The following is an 18338-nucleotide window of genomic DNA, read 5'->3' as shown; positions in this document are numbered from 1 at the left end:
TAACTAGTTTGCTAAGGTTTGAGGGTTTTTTGTAACTATTATTCCAAAAGCTAATTAATTAATACTTAAGAAGTATTTCATGAAAGTTCATTTGCAATCAAATTGCAAAGAGTCTCTGGAACTTAAAATTTAAGATCTAAAATGACAGTGTTCATTTTGTATCAGCAATACTTTTTAAATAACCAAAAGCACTTGAAGAATTAAGGCATACACTTCAGCACTTGACTTTCTTACACCTCATGCACAGCCAAACTGTTCCTTTTACAAGTGGCTCAAAAGATGTAATTACTCCAAAGCAGATATTCTAGTATAAGTGAGTATTTTTTGGAAGCTATACAGAGCTTGCAAATGTCATACATTCCAGCAGTGACGTGTATGTCCACCCATGCACCTGCTACTAACTTTGAGTTCATATTTTCTGACATACGTTTCACTTTTAAAAGCATTTAACAGGACACAGATTTCATCTACAAATTTCCAGGTGTATTTCCTTTTTAACCAGATTTTCCCATCTCATCTTTGGCCACAAGAAACGACGTGATTCACAACTTTACACCTCCAATACAAACTTTTCATATTTACATATTTAAATAGTCACGTATTTAAAATGTATCTGTGTTTATAAGTCATTATGGCCTCTCCTGTTTGGGCAGTATTTTACATGCATTACAGGTGAAAGATGATCTATAATCGCACTTGTAAACAACCAGGGCCAGCACAATATAAGAAACAAGACTGCAAGCATGCCTGCTGGTGCCTCTTTTTCTCTACAATGGCCTCTAAGTTAGACTGACGGCTCTCTGGGCTTTTTGCCAACATCACACACCAGATTAAAATAGAAAGAAGGGAAACAGGCAACCTGGGGTCCAAAATTTAATTCTGATCTTATGTATAAGCTCTATGGGAGGCTTGGGCAAAATAGAATGTTAATCTACCGTATAAGGGGGGCACAACAAACTAGGAAAAAAAACCCCAAACTTACGAAAAAAAGAATGTATAAAAAGTCTTCTCTATCGTGTGCACATTTTGAAACCATCGATCTTAAAAAATAATCAAATCTTCATGTTATTCTCAGAAAGTAATACTTAATGTGCATTTTATTTATATGTCCACAGCCCACTTTCTTTCAGCATGACATAAACTATACTTTTTATGACTTTAACCCAATTTATTCAAACCATGGACAATTCTGTTTCAGAAATCTGCAGGTTTATGGATCACATTAACTATGAAATATGTATAGCATATCAGAAAGCAGATTTTAAAGTGAAGGCTAAACAGTTCTCTTCATCCTATCAAAGAACAGGCTCTATTTACATTTTCTCTCATACTTAACAGTGGAAGTTAAAGTTCTCTTCTGCTAAAACATACTTGCTAACGGACTCCTTTGCAGAAACAAAGCAATTTTTTTAATTAAATCAGTGTTCTTCACAGAATTATTTACTAGGAGTAAACATTTTTTCTACATTTAAAATAATAATGTAGTCTTAAGTCCAAAATTGCAAATGAGCAAATATTTCCATAAAGTTTTGCAGACACTAAGTTTAACGTAACTTCCTTGAAAGCTCTGTTAGTCAGTTGCTCCTAGGGATCACATTTAACTTCTCAGTGAAGAATAAAAAGTATGGTAAACAGATTTAAATTCTATTCCTTTGTTTTCCTACTATAAAACCAACATATTAATTAGCTGTGTGCTATTGAAATTCATTGTACTTGGATCCTTCAGTTCTAAACACAAATACCTAGAAAATTAGCTGTTAAGAATACGTATTGATACCCTGTTTACTAAGTATTAAAATAACAGTATAACTCAATTTTGTAAAAGTACTAAATAAACATAGCAAGGAGTAAAAACAGGTTAAGGTATTTGGAGACAGAATCTTGAAAATGAGATGCTTGAATTACAGTACTCAGCTTGCTTTATCGATCGTTATTTTTAGAACAGTTATATAAGATGTTCTATTAATTTAGTCTCCTGACCTTCCAAGCAAAAATTCACAGGATATTACTAAGTTCATCTGCACACCACATTTCAGAAGCACACAAACAAGAAACAGTTTTTTACTCTTCCTGTGAAATGAGATTATCCTCATATGAATCTTCAAATTGATCCTGGTGCTACCACAAAATTACAGGTAGCTTATATATGAAGAAAAAAAAAAAGTATTTTTATGGCAATTAATAAAACATAATCTCTTGATATAGCTTAACCAGTCAGAGATACACAACAAATTGAGGAATAGCAACTATTTTTCACTGGGAGATCCAGGTCATCAAAACACAGGACAGGGGATTAACTTGAAGGCAACAAGGGTAAGTTTTGAAACCATTATTCACCTGTTTACAACCTCAAAAGGGAGAGGCCAAAATCATTCCTCACTGTTCTCTTCAGAGGGGTTTATTCTGGCTCAAACTACTACCAAAGGCAGGACCGTGAATTTCAGTAGAATAAGACACAGAAGTGCTCTACAAAATAGCCCGATACAAACATTTCAACTGCCTTATACGAATCTTTCATTGGCTTTTAGCAGAGCAGAAGCCATTACGTGTCAGTGTGTGAAGTGCTTACATAAGCAGCAGACTGATGTAACTTTGGAAAGGACCTACCAACAGCACCCATAAGTAAATCCAAACAACGTACTGTCCACTTCACAGAGCGATACATGATACAGTGTAAGTCCAGCTTTGTGTTTCATGTATTTTTATGTCAACAGTGGAAGAGCAGACAAAATCTGACCTGCCATATGCTTTGTGGGAAAGTTACAAAATTTTGTGAACAACTCTGAATTAGTGGAATGACCATTGCTAAGTAGTATACATTAATTCATATTACATGTTTGGATGCAACACTCAGATTTATAATTTCATAGAACCACAACACAAATGAATCACACAGACATCTAATTCAAACAGAATAAACTTCCAAGCGCTTTAAAAACTTACATAATAGTACCTGTAAGTGCACCTATAAACAAATTGCTTCAACATTTCCTGCTTATGCTGGGCTTCCTTTATGCTTTTACTGAACGACTGCCATGATGGACTTGATAAAGTAATGACACCCTCAATATTAAGTGCAACACTATGTGCAATGTCTTTGGCAGAAATTTCCATATTGCCTTCATTTCATCATTTCCTTTTTGTTACACAGATCTAACACTTGATCAGCTGCCGAACAAATTTGTGATTAATTCAGGAGAAACTGATAAGAGGCTGGACTTCATCTGTAATGATGAATCCAGTAATGAAATTGGAATCACAGCAGAATCTGTGCACTAGAAACAAATGGATAGTAATAGGAGCGGTGGTTTTACCTTGCTATCAGCAAAAAGTACTTTTAAAACTTTAGCATGGACTGTTAAAGTAACAGAGAATTTCTTGGAAACACAAGCAAGATTTTCACAGTGAAGGTACATTAAGATTCCAACCATTTCTAACCCTTTCCTCCTTAATTTTAAGTAAACCCACAACTCAAACAGCCGTTGACATGTGCAGTCTGTGCTATACACTGATAATACTTTGAATACAATCTCAAGCTGAAAAATTGAAAATGCTCTTGCATAATTAGACATGCAAGAACTATTTAGATGGTTCCACTGTGATAATCATCTAGGAACCCGCTTTTCCACATGTGAATTCAAAAAGATAGGAAAGAGGAAAAAAGATTTACAGAGTATATAATTTTTTTTAAAAAACACAAATTCTGAATAATTACAGAACAGTGTGATCCAAAAGGTATTCACTATAGTGAGCTACAACAGGTAACAAGACCTTTTTCCTGGTTAGGTTTATGTTATGCTTATGTCCTCCCATAGGTAGTAATACTAAACTTTATTTAGTAATTTTCATACAACTTATGTCTCAAAAATACTATCTTCCTCAGGAAAAAAGAATGAAGCAATGTTGCAAGACAGGATTCACCATTACAGATTTTCTATCAGCTGGAAGTCTGGAGGCCAAGTCAGGAAGAAATCTGAGACTAGTTCATTTATCCTAGGACTGCAACCACTAGAAAATGTCCTTTCTATATTATTTTTTTACATTATTAACAAATGCAAGTATTCACATGAACGGTAACACATTAAGAGCCTGTATATTTACCATAACCCTCAGTTGTGGATCTGAAAAGAAACGTAGAAGAATTTTCCAAAAAATATTGATCCCAAAGTTACCATAAGCATTATTCCAGTCCATACCTGCAAACCCGCCAGTTGAGCAGCTGACTTCCCTTTGAGGCAGAGAATGAGGGCCACAAATGCATTTAAGTCCTCCAGAGAGAGGCTACTGACCTAAAATAAAAAAACACACATTATCTGAAGGCTCTGAAGAGGAACTTTCCGAAAATTGACTTTTCTTGCTCAAGCACATAAAACTTAAATCAATGACTTCAAGAAGTTACGACCACCATGAATGTATCATCTACGAAAAAACTCTTAAAGGAAACAAAACACTTACTTTCACAACTTGAGTGAAGTGCATACCCCAATACCTGTGTATAGTGTATATACATGGATTTCCACACACCAAACAAAATGCCCACCCTTCATGTATTCCCTTCTCCTCTTCCCTTAAGAGTTTCTTAATAACAGGAAAATTCTTCATCTCCATAACACTAAGCATAGTAAAAGAAAATATTATTAAATATTAATTGCTTTATAATCAAGGCCCACAATAAAAACCACCTCAATAAACCACAGATGTGATGACCATTGTGATTTATTTCAAATGCTTACAGTTATCTGTTGGAAGCTTTTAAAATAATCTAAAATATTTCAATTACCTATATTAAGCTATATGTCAGGATTTAAGAAAACATTTAGATTCTTTTAGCTTTTTTAGGCTACATATTGAAGTGGGAAAAACTCAGAACTAAGAAAACTAAACCTAAAATGTTCAAGTGGGAAAAGATAAATTCTAAACTCATGTCACAGTTCACTGTAATACTTCTATCAGGAAAGGGATAATGGGGGCATTTACTGTTGTGAAAAAGTATTCTGAGATTCTATAAAGGCACATGGTCACCTCAGGAAAAAGACAGTACCTCCAGACCAGCTGGGCTGATTCCCTTACAGAACCAGTCCATTTCGGATCACTTGCTTCCTCTTGTAAGTACATTATTGATTATACATGTATACCAAGACCAAATACCCGTTACAAATGCTGAGGCTATGAAGAGGGCTCTAAGTGAGATCCATAAAGCTTTACAATTCTTTATGAATTGGAACCTGAGGGAAGGTTCCTCTAGCAAAGTGTGGAAATACGCATTGTGGGCTTACAGTACAGTTAAAAGGCTGCCTAAAACTCTGCATTGCCTTTCTTTTAACAGTGTGATTTTGGGGGGATATTGTGTACACCCCATTTGAATCTGTTAAAGAGTTTTTACTATGGCTATTAAAAATCAAAAAGTGACAGAAAAAATGAAGGGGAGGAAAACTAACAAAAGGGTATTGATGTAAATCAATAGAAAAATAAAATAAAAAAACCCCAAACACTAAGAAACTGTCTATAATTACTTCATTCACTTGCTTAGGAGGAGCAACCCATTATTTCTTCCTCAAAACAAAAATTATTCAACCTCTACTGAGAATTTTTTTTTTAAACCAGGCCTTGCTGCTTGTAAAGTGTAAAATACTTTCCCCTCTCTGATGCTGTTAAGACTTGCACAAAGCACAAGAATGTGAGGGATATCAGAACAGTTTTAAGCTTTCAAAATGCTCCTTGGTATTCATTAACTCCACCTGGCTGCTAAAATCTGATAATGGCCCTACTTTACCCTGTATTTCAAGTCCGGTGTCACCTTTGTGTAGATCACAATAAGAGAGGTTTGCTAAACCTGCACATTTCATACGCTGCAACAGAAGTGACTTAGACAATTCTTAATACTTGCACAATTTTGTCCTAGGAAAAGTTAAGTCAAATATTGCTTGCAAGTACAACAGCATGAAAACACTGCTAACAGAGCAGATCAGCCAAAATGCTTGTGCATATTAAAACACTTCTTTAAAGAAATATTTTATTCAGTAACCGAACTTGGTGAGTTATCATGCTTCCATGGTCAGATTTCTTCCAAAACTGTAAAAGCTTGAAAGATAAATGTCCTGTTTCTTTGGAGTTTGATATTTGAACTCATTCACTCCTTTCCCCAAGTTTAAAGAAAAACCTATTATTTTGTAATTTTTTCACTACTTTTTCTTAATGTGAAGGACATTTTAAAAGTACACTCACCAAAAAGATTACTTTCTTTACATAGTTAAGATTTGCTTGTTGGATTTTTTTTTCCTGACTTAAAAAAAAAAAGCATCTGAAGTTTTCATAAAATACTTGTATATAAACTCTGAGGAAGCCTGATGGGTTGGTCAGTATGTGATTCCTGCAAACACCTAAGTTTTAGGTTAGATTAAAAGATAAGCAATGAAATTTTTAAGAAGTTCATTTCTCCCTCATATGAGCTGAAGGAAATTACGTTAGCCTGCTTCAAGGCAACCTACAATTGCTCAAGTTAAATCACCTTTGGGGTAACAATCCATCTTCCCTCTCTAATACAAATGTAAGACTGAAGTGTAAAGACAAGTATTGGGCCACAGTTAGACAAGCATTGTTTTCTCAGCTATAAAACAAATGGAAGCAGGAAGGCCAGCTCAAAGCATGGCTGCTGACACTCTTACTCTAATGTTTTCCTCTCAAACACCCCAAAAACCCAAATGGACAATATCAGAGAACCAACCAAAGTTTGAAATAGCTCAGCAGTGAAAAACATTTTAATCCAAATCAATGCCCTAGTCTGGCTCACAGGTTAGATGGTATCGGTGCAACTCAGAGGGCAGAAGAGAATCAGGAAAAGCGGACAGGTGTTGAAAAACTGGCACTGTGATGCAAAACCATCCATCAAACTAAGCCCTTTGTGTGATGTCTCTGCTATTATTCTTGTTGAAAACATGAGCTGCAAAACTGTTTTCACATCTGTTTTGAACATTAACCTTTGGATAATAAGTTCTGAAACCATATCACTAAAAGCATTTTTTTTTCAGTTTTATTAATGTGCTGTGATCAAGGCTCAGTAAATCCACATTTCTGTAGGTGTTCTGTCCCATTACTCCTCTTCTTAGTCCCACTAAAGAAACCCTTCTCAAATAATCTAGCAATCATTCTATGAAAGGAAAGCACAATAATTAAATGATAGCGTGAAAATAGATAAACTGTAACTTCATATGCAAATATCAAAAACACTTAAGGTATGTTAAAAGCTAAGTACATATGTATCTTGCTGAATTGAAACAACACGACATGAATTGATGTTTAATGAGTTTCATCTTCCAAAAACTTTCCATTTATATTCTGCTATACAAAAATAAGAAAAAAAAAAAGCTATACGGATCATTTGTATAATTCCCATGTGTACTTCCTCAACACATCATCTAAGTTTGATCAAACACGTATGAAGGAAAAAGAAAGCAAAAGTCAGGAAGAACTTGTTTTCACGTATCACACACCAATATAAATCTGTTATTGAGGAAAGTGAAGTCCAAAAAAAGCAAAACAGAAGACAAACTGCAGTTCAGTGTAAGTAAAAGTGCACTATTGCTTATCAGATTAGATAAAGGCATTACAATTTTCTCATCCTCAGAGAGGAAAATCTGCTTGTGAGATCAGCATTTGAAAGGTAGCAAGTACAGACAATATATTAAATACCTAAGAGAAATGTAAATAATGAAGCAATATTGTATTTAATCTGGTGTTCCTTTTTATTACAATTAAGGTAGTCTGCTGCTGCCAAATGTTTGAAATTATAACAGAACTGCTAGCTAATGATCCCCTATTACTCAGAATTTAATGAGAAGAGCCATGTCTTCAATTCTAGCTTAAAACTGAGTAGGCTGACAAGATGGTGTAAAAAAGTAGTGAAAGCTGACTAAATATTTATAATGCCTGATTACACAGTCTGCATAGTCACCTGAGGGAATGTCGTCTTCTCACGACACAAAGGAAACACAAAAAGAGAAGCATTAAGTTGCAAACAGGTCCCAAAAAGCAGAGGAAATCCCTCAGTTTATACTCTCTCTGTTAAACTGCCCAAGGGGATTTGTCATGGGCATGTGAGACTTATGACTAACCACTAAAAAACCCAAGTGTTTCTTGAACAAGATGATGCATGTTAAATAGAGTAATTAAAAATACTGTAATGCAGTACTATTATATTTGATCAACTATGCCTACAGTAAAGATTAAGAGAAAAATCCAGCACAGGCTAGCAAGGAACAGTTTATTAGTCAATCACATCTATCGGGGCTGACAGCTGAAGAAAAAGCAACTGTCCCAGTTTACCTGCATCATAAGATAGGTCAGCAAGCAGCAGAATGCTGCAACAGGTGCTTCTAGAGCTTGGAGATCTTCCATCCTGTCCTGAAGGTGAAAGCATGCCAGAAATGTACTATACCGTTGTTTTTCCACGTCAGGTCCTTTGGCAAACCACAGTGTTTTCAAATTAGGTGTTCCACCTACAAAAGAAATCCATTATTTTATCTTGGCAGCAACAAGATAAAACATGCCTACCTCATTACAATCTGAAAGGAAACAACTGATCTGCTCTGGGCACTTGCAAAGACCACAGAGTTGAAATTAAAATGTATTTGACAAAACTTGGCATTTGAAAAAAAAAAACAAAAAAAAATTTAAGGCCTGTAATTTAAACAAATTGTATTGAATCCAGGCATGTTTAAGCAGAGTGGACTGAATTCAACTGTTGTAACAATATAGACAGCAGGCTTTTACCCTTTGCAAGAACAAAGTTTGCCTACAAGTGTGTCCTTTCCCTTGGGGATCCACAGCATTAAACAAGGTTAGCTTCATCAAAAAATAGTGATTCAGCAGAAAACAACCACATCTGTTTCTTCTCTCTCTCCTAGAGCTAGTGTATCAGAGGTCCTTGAAGGATTCTTGCATTGCCTCTATAATCACCTGTTCTAATGAACAAATGGGTCACCTACACCATTTGCTGTCCAATACACATCCTCCAAAACACACTGTGCTGGTGTATCTCCTCCGCAGTAGGTTCCAGTCTGGGAACAAAACCCAAATCTATCTGGTATTTTGCACTCCCTAGGCTACTGTATGAAACACTGTTGCAACCACACACAAAAGAATTGTCATTAGTTGTGTATAATGTATTTTTCCCGTCTTTGTATAGCATCATTCACCCTGGCCTCTAAATCCTTGATATTTACCCCATTTTGCCATCTTCCAACTTGTGACACGTGTGAACTAATGTCAGATTTGCTCCCCATTTAAATTACATTTAATCTGTTATCAGACTAAATACTAATGCACATGAAATAACAGAACAGCTAACTAGTTAAGCCTAAGAATTCCAATTAATGCCAGAATCCTCCCCAAAAGTACTGCTGCTTCTGTAGTTAACTAAAATGAGGTGTGAATTTTAAATGTGGACTAATTAAGCTACATTTGGTAACACCTTTTCCTTTTTTGTGTGACATGCAGCAGCTGTAGTCCAGTTAGGAACACTTGGGTGATAATAAATAGTTAAAGTGACAAGGTGCTGAAATCTACACAGAGGATGTTTATTTAGCCAAGAAAGCCCATTAACCAAATGGTACTAATTCTTTGCAAAGAGGGAAACTAGAAGAGAAGTTAGTATTTTCTTTCTTCATCTCCCTGATGGATTTTTTTTTTTTACTATTTTTAAGACTAACTCTCCCATCAAAAGTTTTAACCATGTAAAGATCTACCATCATGATTGCAGGGAAATATATATATTAAGAAAAAAATACCAGTTGCTTGATCAGTGTTAGAAATGCAGGTTAGCAATAACACAAATACTGGGAGTGAGTGGGCCAGTACAGACAGCATGACTCAGATTGCTGGTTTTGATACTGGTAATTGCTGCCTTAAGAAAAAAAACAAAAACAAAACAAAACAAAACCAAAACAGAACAGCAGAGTCTAAGTTCCAGGAAGAAAAGCAAATATAACATGCATAAAACAAAACAAAGACAGCTCTTCTACCAAGCCTAAGAAACTTTAATGTCTGAGACAATTTTTGCATGGGTAAACTCAAACAGTTTTGATGGTTTCTGCTTTCCAGAAGGTTCCCAGTCAGCTGCACATGAAGAGATACACCAAGAATTAGTTAAAAGTACTCTTTCCATTTGTGCAGGGTTTTTTTTAATGAATTGCATCCAGGGGTACCTAATTATAGAAATCCTTCTCCAGAGTAAACCCATGAACTACATCAATAATCAAGATTACATATCTATATTGAGAGAGCTCAACAAAAAATTCAAGACATCTGTTCCATAAACAGTTTCTTACACTTTGAGAATCAACATCTACTTGTGTCTGGGAAAAAGAGGTACTGATGAATTATGAGTTATTTACTCTGGGAAGGAAAACTTGACGCTATTTCTTTTTGGAACATACCAACCTAAAGCATTATTTTTCTGAAAGGATCTCTGATACGAGTAATTAAATTTCATGTAATACCAACAGCGATCCATTACATTAACCCTTAAATGAAAGATAAGTAAAACAAAGAAACAAATACACTGAAGTGTAATGACTCTCCCATCATGTGTGCAGTCAACAATAGACCTAAGATTCATATACAATAGACCCCCACAACTGCTCTCTGCTCTAGTTACGTTCTCACTACATACTTCACAGCAATTAGAAAATGTTCCTGAAAGAGAGAATTCACTTACATAGGGAGGGAGGAGCAATGTGTTACTTTCTGAACACATCTAAATATTTAGTAAATTAACCTAAAAAAAACCCAAAAGTGAGTAACAAAAGGGAAACAGAACAAAACATACTTAGGTATATATTATTGATACATCTTTACAGTAAAGATTAGTCATTAGAAAATTATCTGTCCTACTGGGGTTGTAGGAGCCCTAAGTTCATATGAATTAGAGATATTCAAACACTGCATATACTTATGGCTATTCTCAACTTGCACAAAACTGCGTGAAAGTCATATTCAGTACATATACAGATTAGTAAACTGTAATCCTTGGGAACTCCAAGAAGAGAGTCACAAAGACCTCCACAGAGGTCAAGAGATACTTCTTGCCTAAATACAAAATGGACAACCAACAAGTTAAGAGAAAAAGCATTGATTAATTTTTTTTCCTTTTTCCCTTACACTCACACATTCAAAGACACTGTCATATACCAAGCATCATGATAATCAAGAGCACTTCAAGGGAATGCATAAATATTTATTTCACTTGTTTGAACTTCAATAACTGATTTATGAATATGCGATGCATGCAAAAGTTGTGGAATGCATTAATACTGTATCGTTGAACTCAAGGCTTATACAAAGGTGATCCTCACATTCATACTAACTTAAAACACGCCATCACTGTGTATATAGGCATAAATGTATAATATTAACTGTTAATGCACATTTGAAGTAGTGACTATTGAAACTTCATTTTATAACACCAGTAACAGAACTTTAACATTTAATTGCTTTACATGCCCATGTAAATACTGAGCAATGAAAATAAGTTTATAAAAACGTACTTGCTAGGAACACTCAACATTAACTTGTCAACAACTGTGGCCAATTTTAAAGATGCCATAAACCCAAATGCCAGTTAAATCTGACCATTAAAGAAGCATTCCAGAGACAGCATTTTGAACGTAAGCGTATTTGTGACATATTCCTGTAAGATGCAATGATTAGAATACTGGAAGCACATCCAAACTCCTGTGATATGAAGCTACAATATCCTACGCATTTTCGGAAGAAATAAAATAAAAAGCAGAATCGACAAATTTCCAGTAAAGACTTTAAAACTTCCTCTGTTCCATATAAATTGCACACATATCAAATAGATCCACTATGTTCACAAGATATGGATGTTAAAAAGTACTTTCTTGGATCACAGGTCTTCTAACAAAATTAATTTCTCAGAGACATTTTTTATCAGTTTAAGTGCTGCTCTGTCAGTGTGTGGGAAACATCATGATCACATTCATTCAACTGAAAAGAAACATTCCAGAAGGGAGAAAGAGACAGAGAATACGAGCAAATGCAGATGCTTATTCAGAAGACTGTCTCTCAAGAAAAATATACATAGTACGCACTATATTTTAAAAACATATTAAGCTATCATCTTCCAGACTTTAGGATTTAATATTTCATTTTAAAAAAAGAGCTAACATTCAATCTATCACCTGCAAGCTCTTCAGATGCAAGACAGTTCTGCTGCTATTTGCACATGCACAAAATCAGTGGGAATTCTACTTTTTTAAAAAAAAAAATCAATGCGAAATTTAAAATATCTATGGTTATGGGAATTACAGTTCAAAGTTTATATCAAATATTATTTCTACAGACTTTTTAATCTAAATCAAATTTAGAGTCATGATTTCCCATATATTCTCAGTATACTTCTAAAGTAATTGTTTTCCAAAAACCATAAAACAAAGAACCTTCCCAGATTAATTGCACCTGTGATTTTTCAGCTAATTTCTGGTAAGGTTTTTTCTGGTTTTGAGTAACCTGATCTTGACTGACAGCTTTGAACTCTAACTTCCTATAACAACTTCTTTAAATTTAGCTCTAAATATGATCCCTGTCTGAAAAATGTGATGTGCTGTTGAGAACCTTATTTGGTGAATTTGAAAGTCATGCTGTGGAAAATAAAAGATGCATGAGCGAATGTAAGGCATACAAATATGGACTGCAAAAATTTTAGAAAAATATTTGTTCGCTGAAGGAATGACAACAGAGCACTAAAAATAAACACTAGAAGTCCTCCTCCCCTTTTTTAATAGTCTGCTTGAGCAGCCTTTCATTACTGGGTTAGTAAAGATTATGGCTGAGAAGACCCTGTTTTTATAAACTCCTCTTATGTGGTTACTAAAAACAAGCAAACAGAGTGATTTCAAATCTTGTTTACTGTCAACATGAAGGTGGGTTCTATGTGTAGCATGTTTGCAGCGCAGTGCAACCAGCGAACGTGAGATTAAGGGGATTCCTCTCCAGAAAGGGAGAAAGGTACTGTACTATTTGGGAAGGAAAATTTCATAACAATAAATACAGTATATTTATCATTAAACTGAAATGTAACTACATAAGTATGGTCTATACTTGGTTGAATTTTGTTTGCTTGTTTTACAATTGCATGTTCCCAGACCATTTTATGCTGAAATAAAACAGTTGTACAGGACAGACCAATCAATTTTTATCCTGCATATTCATATCCATTTGGAAAATTTTGCAGCAATTTTATGCTATTATCAAGTCAATTAGATAATCACTCTCTTAATATCATATCAGGGTACTGGGCAGTGAAACCACTGTATATCAAATGAAACCTTGTGCTTTTTCTGTATAATTCATCTCTTTCCAAACAGTTCCCTTCAAAAGGATTTTGAAGAGGCTAACATCTAAAGAGCAACTGTTTTACCTTTATCCTTGAATGAGAAGACTCACATCAAACATACGAGTTTCAAATATGAAGATAAATGTATAATCTTAGGATACCTTAAACGAAAATTTACTATAACCTTAGAAGAGTAAAACCAAGCAGGTTCTAAAGCAATATCTAACCAACAAAGATTAAAAAAAAAAAAAAAAAGTGAATGCATTTCAACTGCTTCTGGATCTGGATTTAGACCAGATCAGAGCAAGGACTACTACAGAAACCTCTGGGTACAGAGGGAAGAAGCACTGGTAATTACTCTCAAAAAGCTGAGTAGATAATTTTTCTGAAGAACATGGCAATGATATTGTATATCAATGGAACTAATTAATTTAATTTAAAGACAAAAAAACCCCTCTGAGCTCCTGGTCCACAGGATAGCAGATGACTAGACGGAGAGAGCAAGTTGTGAGAGTAAAGATAGAGGGGTTATGACTACAATAGCATGGAGAAATGAACAATCAGAGTAATTTTCCCTCTGAAATAACAAGATTGAATCAGTACTTTTACTTCCTATCCTAAACTTCTATTGCATGACACAATTTAGTGACATATACAGTGACCAATCTTTTCACTAACGCGTATGATACTTCCTCATAAATGTAACACATTCCTCCTTACACTAATTTCACTAAGACTGTTTATGAATGTGTCCTTTACCAAAGGAAAGAAGATAAAAACACACAAAACACTTGATACTTAAGACCATAGAAAGAGCTTCACAGAAACAGAGCGTCTAATTATTTTTTAATTGAAAGCTGGATTCTCTTTTTGGGTTTTCACAGGTGATTTAAAAAGTACTCTTTTTTTTATATTCTCCACCAGCCTTGTTAACACACTCTCTAACAGCTTAACAGAAGAATTTTAATAAGGCCCTACACACCACTTATCCTGACCTCAGAGCCACATTTAGAACCTTTAAGAAATTGTTCGCATTTTAGAAGTGACGTTTGAATTAGCACATAGACACATTCTCCCCCTGTGCTGGGCACCGGTGAGGCCGCCCCTGGACCCCTGTGTTCAGCTTTGGGCCCCTCACTGCAGGGGGACGTGGAGGGGCTGGAGCGTGTCCAGAGCCGGGCAGGGGGCTGGGGCAGGGGCTGGGGCACCAGCCTTGTGAGGGGCGGCTGAGGGACCTGGGGGGGTTGGCCTGGAGAGGAGGGGGCTCAGGGGGGACCTGATCGCTCTCCGCAGCCACCTGACAGGGGCCGTAGGCAGCGGGGGTCGGTCTCTTCTCCTGGATAATAAGAAATAGGACAAGAGGAAACGGCCTCAAGTTGGACCAGGGGAGGTTTAGATTGGATATTAGGAAAATTTCTTCACTGAAAGGGAGGTCAAGCATTGGAACAGGCTGCCCAGGGAGGTGGTGGAATCACCATCCTTGCAGGTATTTAAAAAATACGTAGATGCAGCACTTAGCAACATGGTTTATCGATGCACTTGGCAGTCCTGGGTTAATGGTTGGACTTGATGATCTCAAAGGTCTTTTCCAACCTAAATGGTTTCATGATTCTGTGATAGCAATAACATGTAGGTCAAAGCTGAATCCTATTACAATTACACAGGGTAATTAAAAGCAATTACAGGCATGCAGCATTTCTACTTTAGCTCCTAGTTCTCCACAGTAATTTTGGATTCCATATCAAACATGTAATGATGGATTGTCTAACCTGATTTTAGTGATGTCATTATTTCCGTTCAGACTTAAAACGCATTTTTATTTTACCTGGAATAGAAGGTTGTACAGGTTGTATCAGCTCTGGCTGCTGGAGAGGATTTCCAAAATAGACAAACCACTCTTTTACCAAAGGATAGGGTCCACCTAAAAAACATAGGATTGGATCATTAAGTCAAATGCAAGTATTGACACTAGTGTAAAAGCTGGAAGCAGTGGCGATCAGGATTGTAAAGTAATAGAAGGCACTTCATAATGACTTGTTTGCTCAGCTTCTTCAAAAACAAACCAAGGAAAATTAGCATTGGTATCTTTATACCAAATCACCAGAATAAAGGAAGAGAGTTTGAATTACATACTATAAACACAAGTTTGGAGTTGGGAACTGCAGCCAAAAAGGTAAGTACAAGAGTCTGTGGAAGGCATTGTAAAATGGCTTTCAGCCAGTTTTAGGCCTTCCCATTCCAAGGCAGTTCAGGAAGCTGTGGAGGTATCTGGCACAGCTTAGGGACCTATATGGGACACCTCAGTCTCTCAAGGCTGTCACACTGCCACATATGCAGTCCTTAATATGATTCTCCTCCCAACTTGCCCTGACATTTCCTGTGTCAGGGTTTGAGACAAAATCTTTATAAGGAGGCCTTGATGGCTATTTGAAAGCTGACAGCAATGGAGTCATCCCACTGTCAGATGCAGAGCTTTTACAGCCCATTGTTCCAGACCTTTTATCTAGTATAAAGGGACTGTTTATGCATAATAGCTCAAGTGGCTTCCCACCCCCTAACCTCAATTCTGCCCTGCCCCCCAGTAAAGAGTAGGGTGCCTCTTAAATTAAAAATTCCACTACTGAAATTGGGCATCTACTTGAAGCTTTAAAAAACAAAACAAAACAAAACGCAGAAAAAACTCAGGCATTTAAGAATTTTTGAAATGCAGTCTATCAAATATCCAATCATTCCAATGCAAGTCTTCATAAAAAAACCCCTACAATCATTATCATTGTTATAAATGATGCTTCTGAATTCTGTCCAGATTTTGCTTATGGTAACCCTAAGTTTCCACTCTCTGTAGTCTGGTAAAGAGCACAAATTAAACAGATTTAGCTAGTCCTAGGCACTTGGAATAGTATTTTCAAATATTTTCCAGGCAAATCTCAAAGCTTTCTTCCCCCTGCCCCCCTTTGCTTGTCCCTTTCCAGATTCACAAAACTGCATCTCTAATTCCTTCCAGCTCTCACCCAGTGCTGAAGCCACTGGTTTTAAAAATTCCTGCCTTTTATCAATTCCAATCAGCCTGCACTTTACTGCACAAGTATTTCTGACACCACACTATGAGCCGTAATCAAAAACTTCACCTAGCTTAAAACAAACTAAACAAATCTCTCCAACACACCACTCTACCACCCCAAAAAGTTTGTTCACATTCATCTCCTGATCCTGTTCATAGCTCAACAATGCAAAAGACTGTTAGCATGAATGAACAAATAGCGTGCTATGGTGCAAGGGCAGAAATTCCTCAGATGGAGTTCTAGTGCCAGGGATAAGAAGGAGGGAAAAGAACACAACAAAATCTGTTTTACAGCCCTGCTTCTTCCCTCCTTACCCACGGACCTGCAACACAAACTCCCAATAAAGGTGAAGGACCGAAGGACCAACATCTGGACCAACAAGGGACAGCATTACACCAGGCTTGCCATGCTTCACTGATCAAAACCTGATGACACTAAGAATAAAATGAAAAAATGCCTACACTGGGGAAAAACAAAGCCTTAGATTGCACACACCAGTCATGTGCATACTCCTGAATAGTCTCACATCTTGATTACAAATCATTGCCTACAATAACGCTACCTCATGAACAGACCCCTCCAATTTAATAACCCAAAGTCACTTTCAGAAACATTCTGACGTTTTAGCATTCTGTTTTAAGATTTATTATGTAAATTACTCTGATTTATTCAATCTGTTCAGCTTACCCAGCCTCCCAGATTTTAGCCTGGCTTCTTAATGAAGCAAGCCTAATACAATTAGGACATCTGTCTTGCAATTAATTCATGGATGCACTGCTCTGTTTCAACTAAATCTGACAGAGGAGAAAAGACTTCAAATTTATTAAAATCCTAAACATTTTGTGAAACTGGTGACTCAGCTGAGGGATCCTGTTAAAGCACCAACTGAAACAAAGGCAGGAAAGTCAAGTTACCTCATGTATGTGAACACACTGGATGGCAAATCAATACACAAGTAGCTATAAAAGAGCCAGAGGTGAGTAAGAAGGTAGACAGGATTTGGGGAGAGCAGAAGACAATAGGGAACAAACTTAGCAACTCATATATTGCCAGAAGGAGTTGTGAAGGACACGGGGAGAGGCTAGGAGAAGTCTAGGAAGAGGAATGGAAATATAAAAACTTTGCTGAGGGGAAGCTGGTGAGGAGAGTCACTCTTTATGAGTTCCACAACTCACAGAACAACTTATCAAAATGTCTCTCAATTCCACATGCCAGTAAAATACTATTTTTACATCACCCATTGACCTCAAGCACAGTAAAAAGAGAAGTCAATAGGAAACCTCAGGGAACAGTACCACATCTGCTGCGTGCTTTTCACTATTATAGTCCATTAGTTCCATTAGTTACAAAAGTATATTACTGTTCCCGTAAGTAGCCAAATAAATACAAGCTGAAAGCAAGGTCCTGCAAATCAACAGCACATTAACATAGCAACAACAAAATGGAGACATGATTACCAAATGCCAACCCCCCCTGCATGGAAATATCTCTGGAAAAAAACAGTAATTTTTAAAACTTTTTTCCCCACACTGTACTTACAGAATATCACCACTGAAATTCAAAAAACAGCCGTTCCTTTGTTTAAATAGATTCTGAACAACCTGTGGAAGCACTGCTTAGACAGCCTAAGGAAAATTTCAGCTATGTGCAAAACACCAAAACACAAGACAGCTGGAAACGCTGTTATATGTGCTCTCTTACACCTGCAATGATGCCACCCCTCCTGAGTGGTCACTGGTGATAACTGGCAAAAATTCTTCTAACAGACTGTTTTTGACAGTATCACAGTGAGGATCAGTCTGGCCTGCTGATGTTTGAACTGGGAGTGATTCCAGGACTTCCAGGAGCTGGCCACAGGCTTAGGCTACGTTACATAACCTCCTAATTGGCAACAGTTACGCAGGTGCAGGTATTTCCATGGA

The 18338-nt window shown here is 36.5% G+C and overlaps 1 protein-coding gene across 5 annotated transcripts in view; it reads right to left on the bottom strand.

Annotated features, from left to right (window-relative positions):
• FAM120B (family with sequence similarity 120 member B) overlaps positions 1 to 18338 on the bottom strand; it is a 61924-nt gene that overhangs the window by 26079 nt on the left and 17507 nt on the right. For all 5 annotated transcript variants that reach the window (XM_080389295.1, XM_080389292.1, XM_080389293.1 and 2 more), the window contains exons 4-6: positions 15180 to 15275; positions 8323 to 8495; positions 4197 to 4289 (exon numbers count right to left, since the gene is read on the bottom strand). In XM_080389295.1, coding sequence (XP_080245421.1) covers positions 4197 to 4289; positions 8323 to 8495; positions 15180 to 15275 — 362 coding nt within the window. The remainder of the gene's footprint in view (positions 1 to 4196; positions 4290 to 8322; positions 8496 to 15179; positions 15276 to 18338) is intronic.

This window comes from Falco punctatus (assembly GCF_963210335.1).
Source record: "Falco punctatus genome assembly, chromosome: 5".
Classification (NCBI taxonomy): Eukaryota; Metazoa; Chordata; class Aves; order Falconiformes; family Falconidae; genus Falco; species Falco punctatus.
Note: the sequence above shows the minus strand (reverse complement) of the source record. Positions and strands in the feature narration are given on the sequence as shown.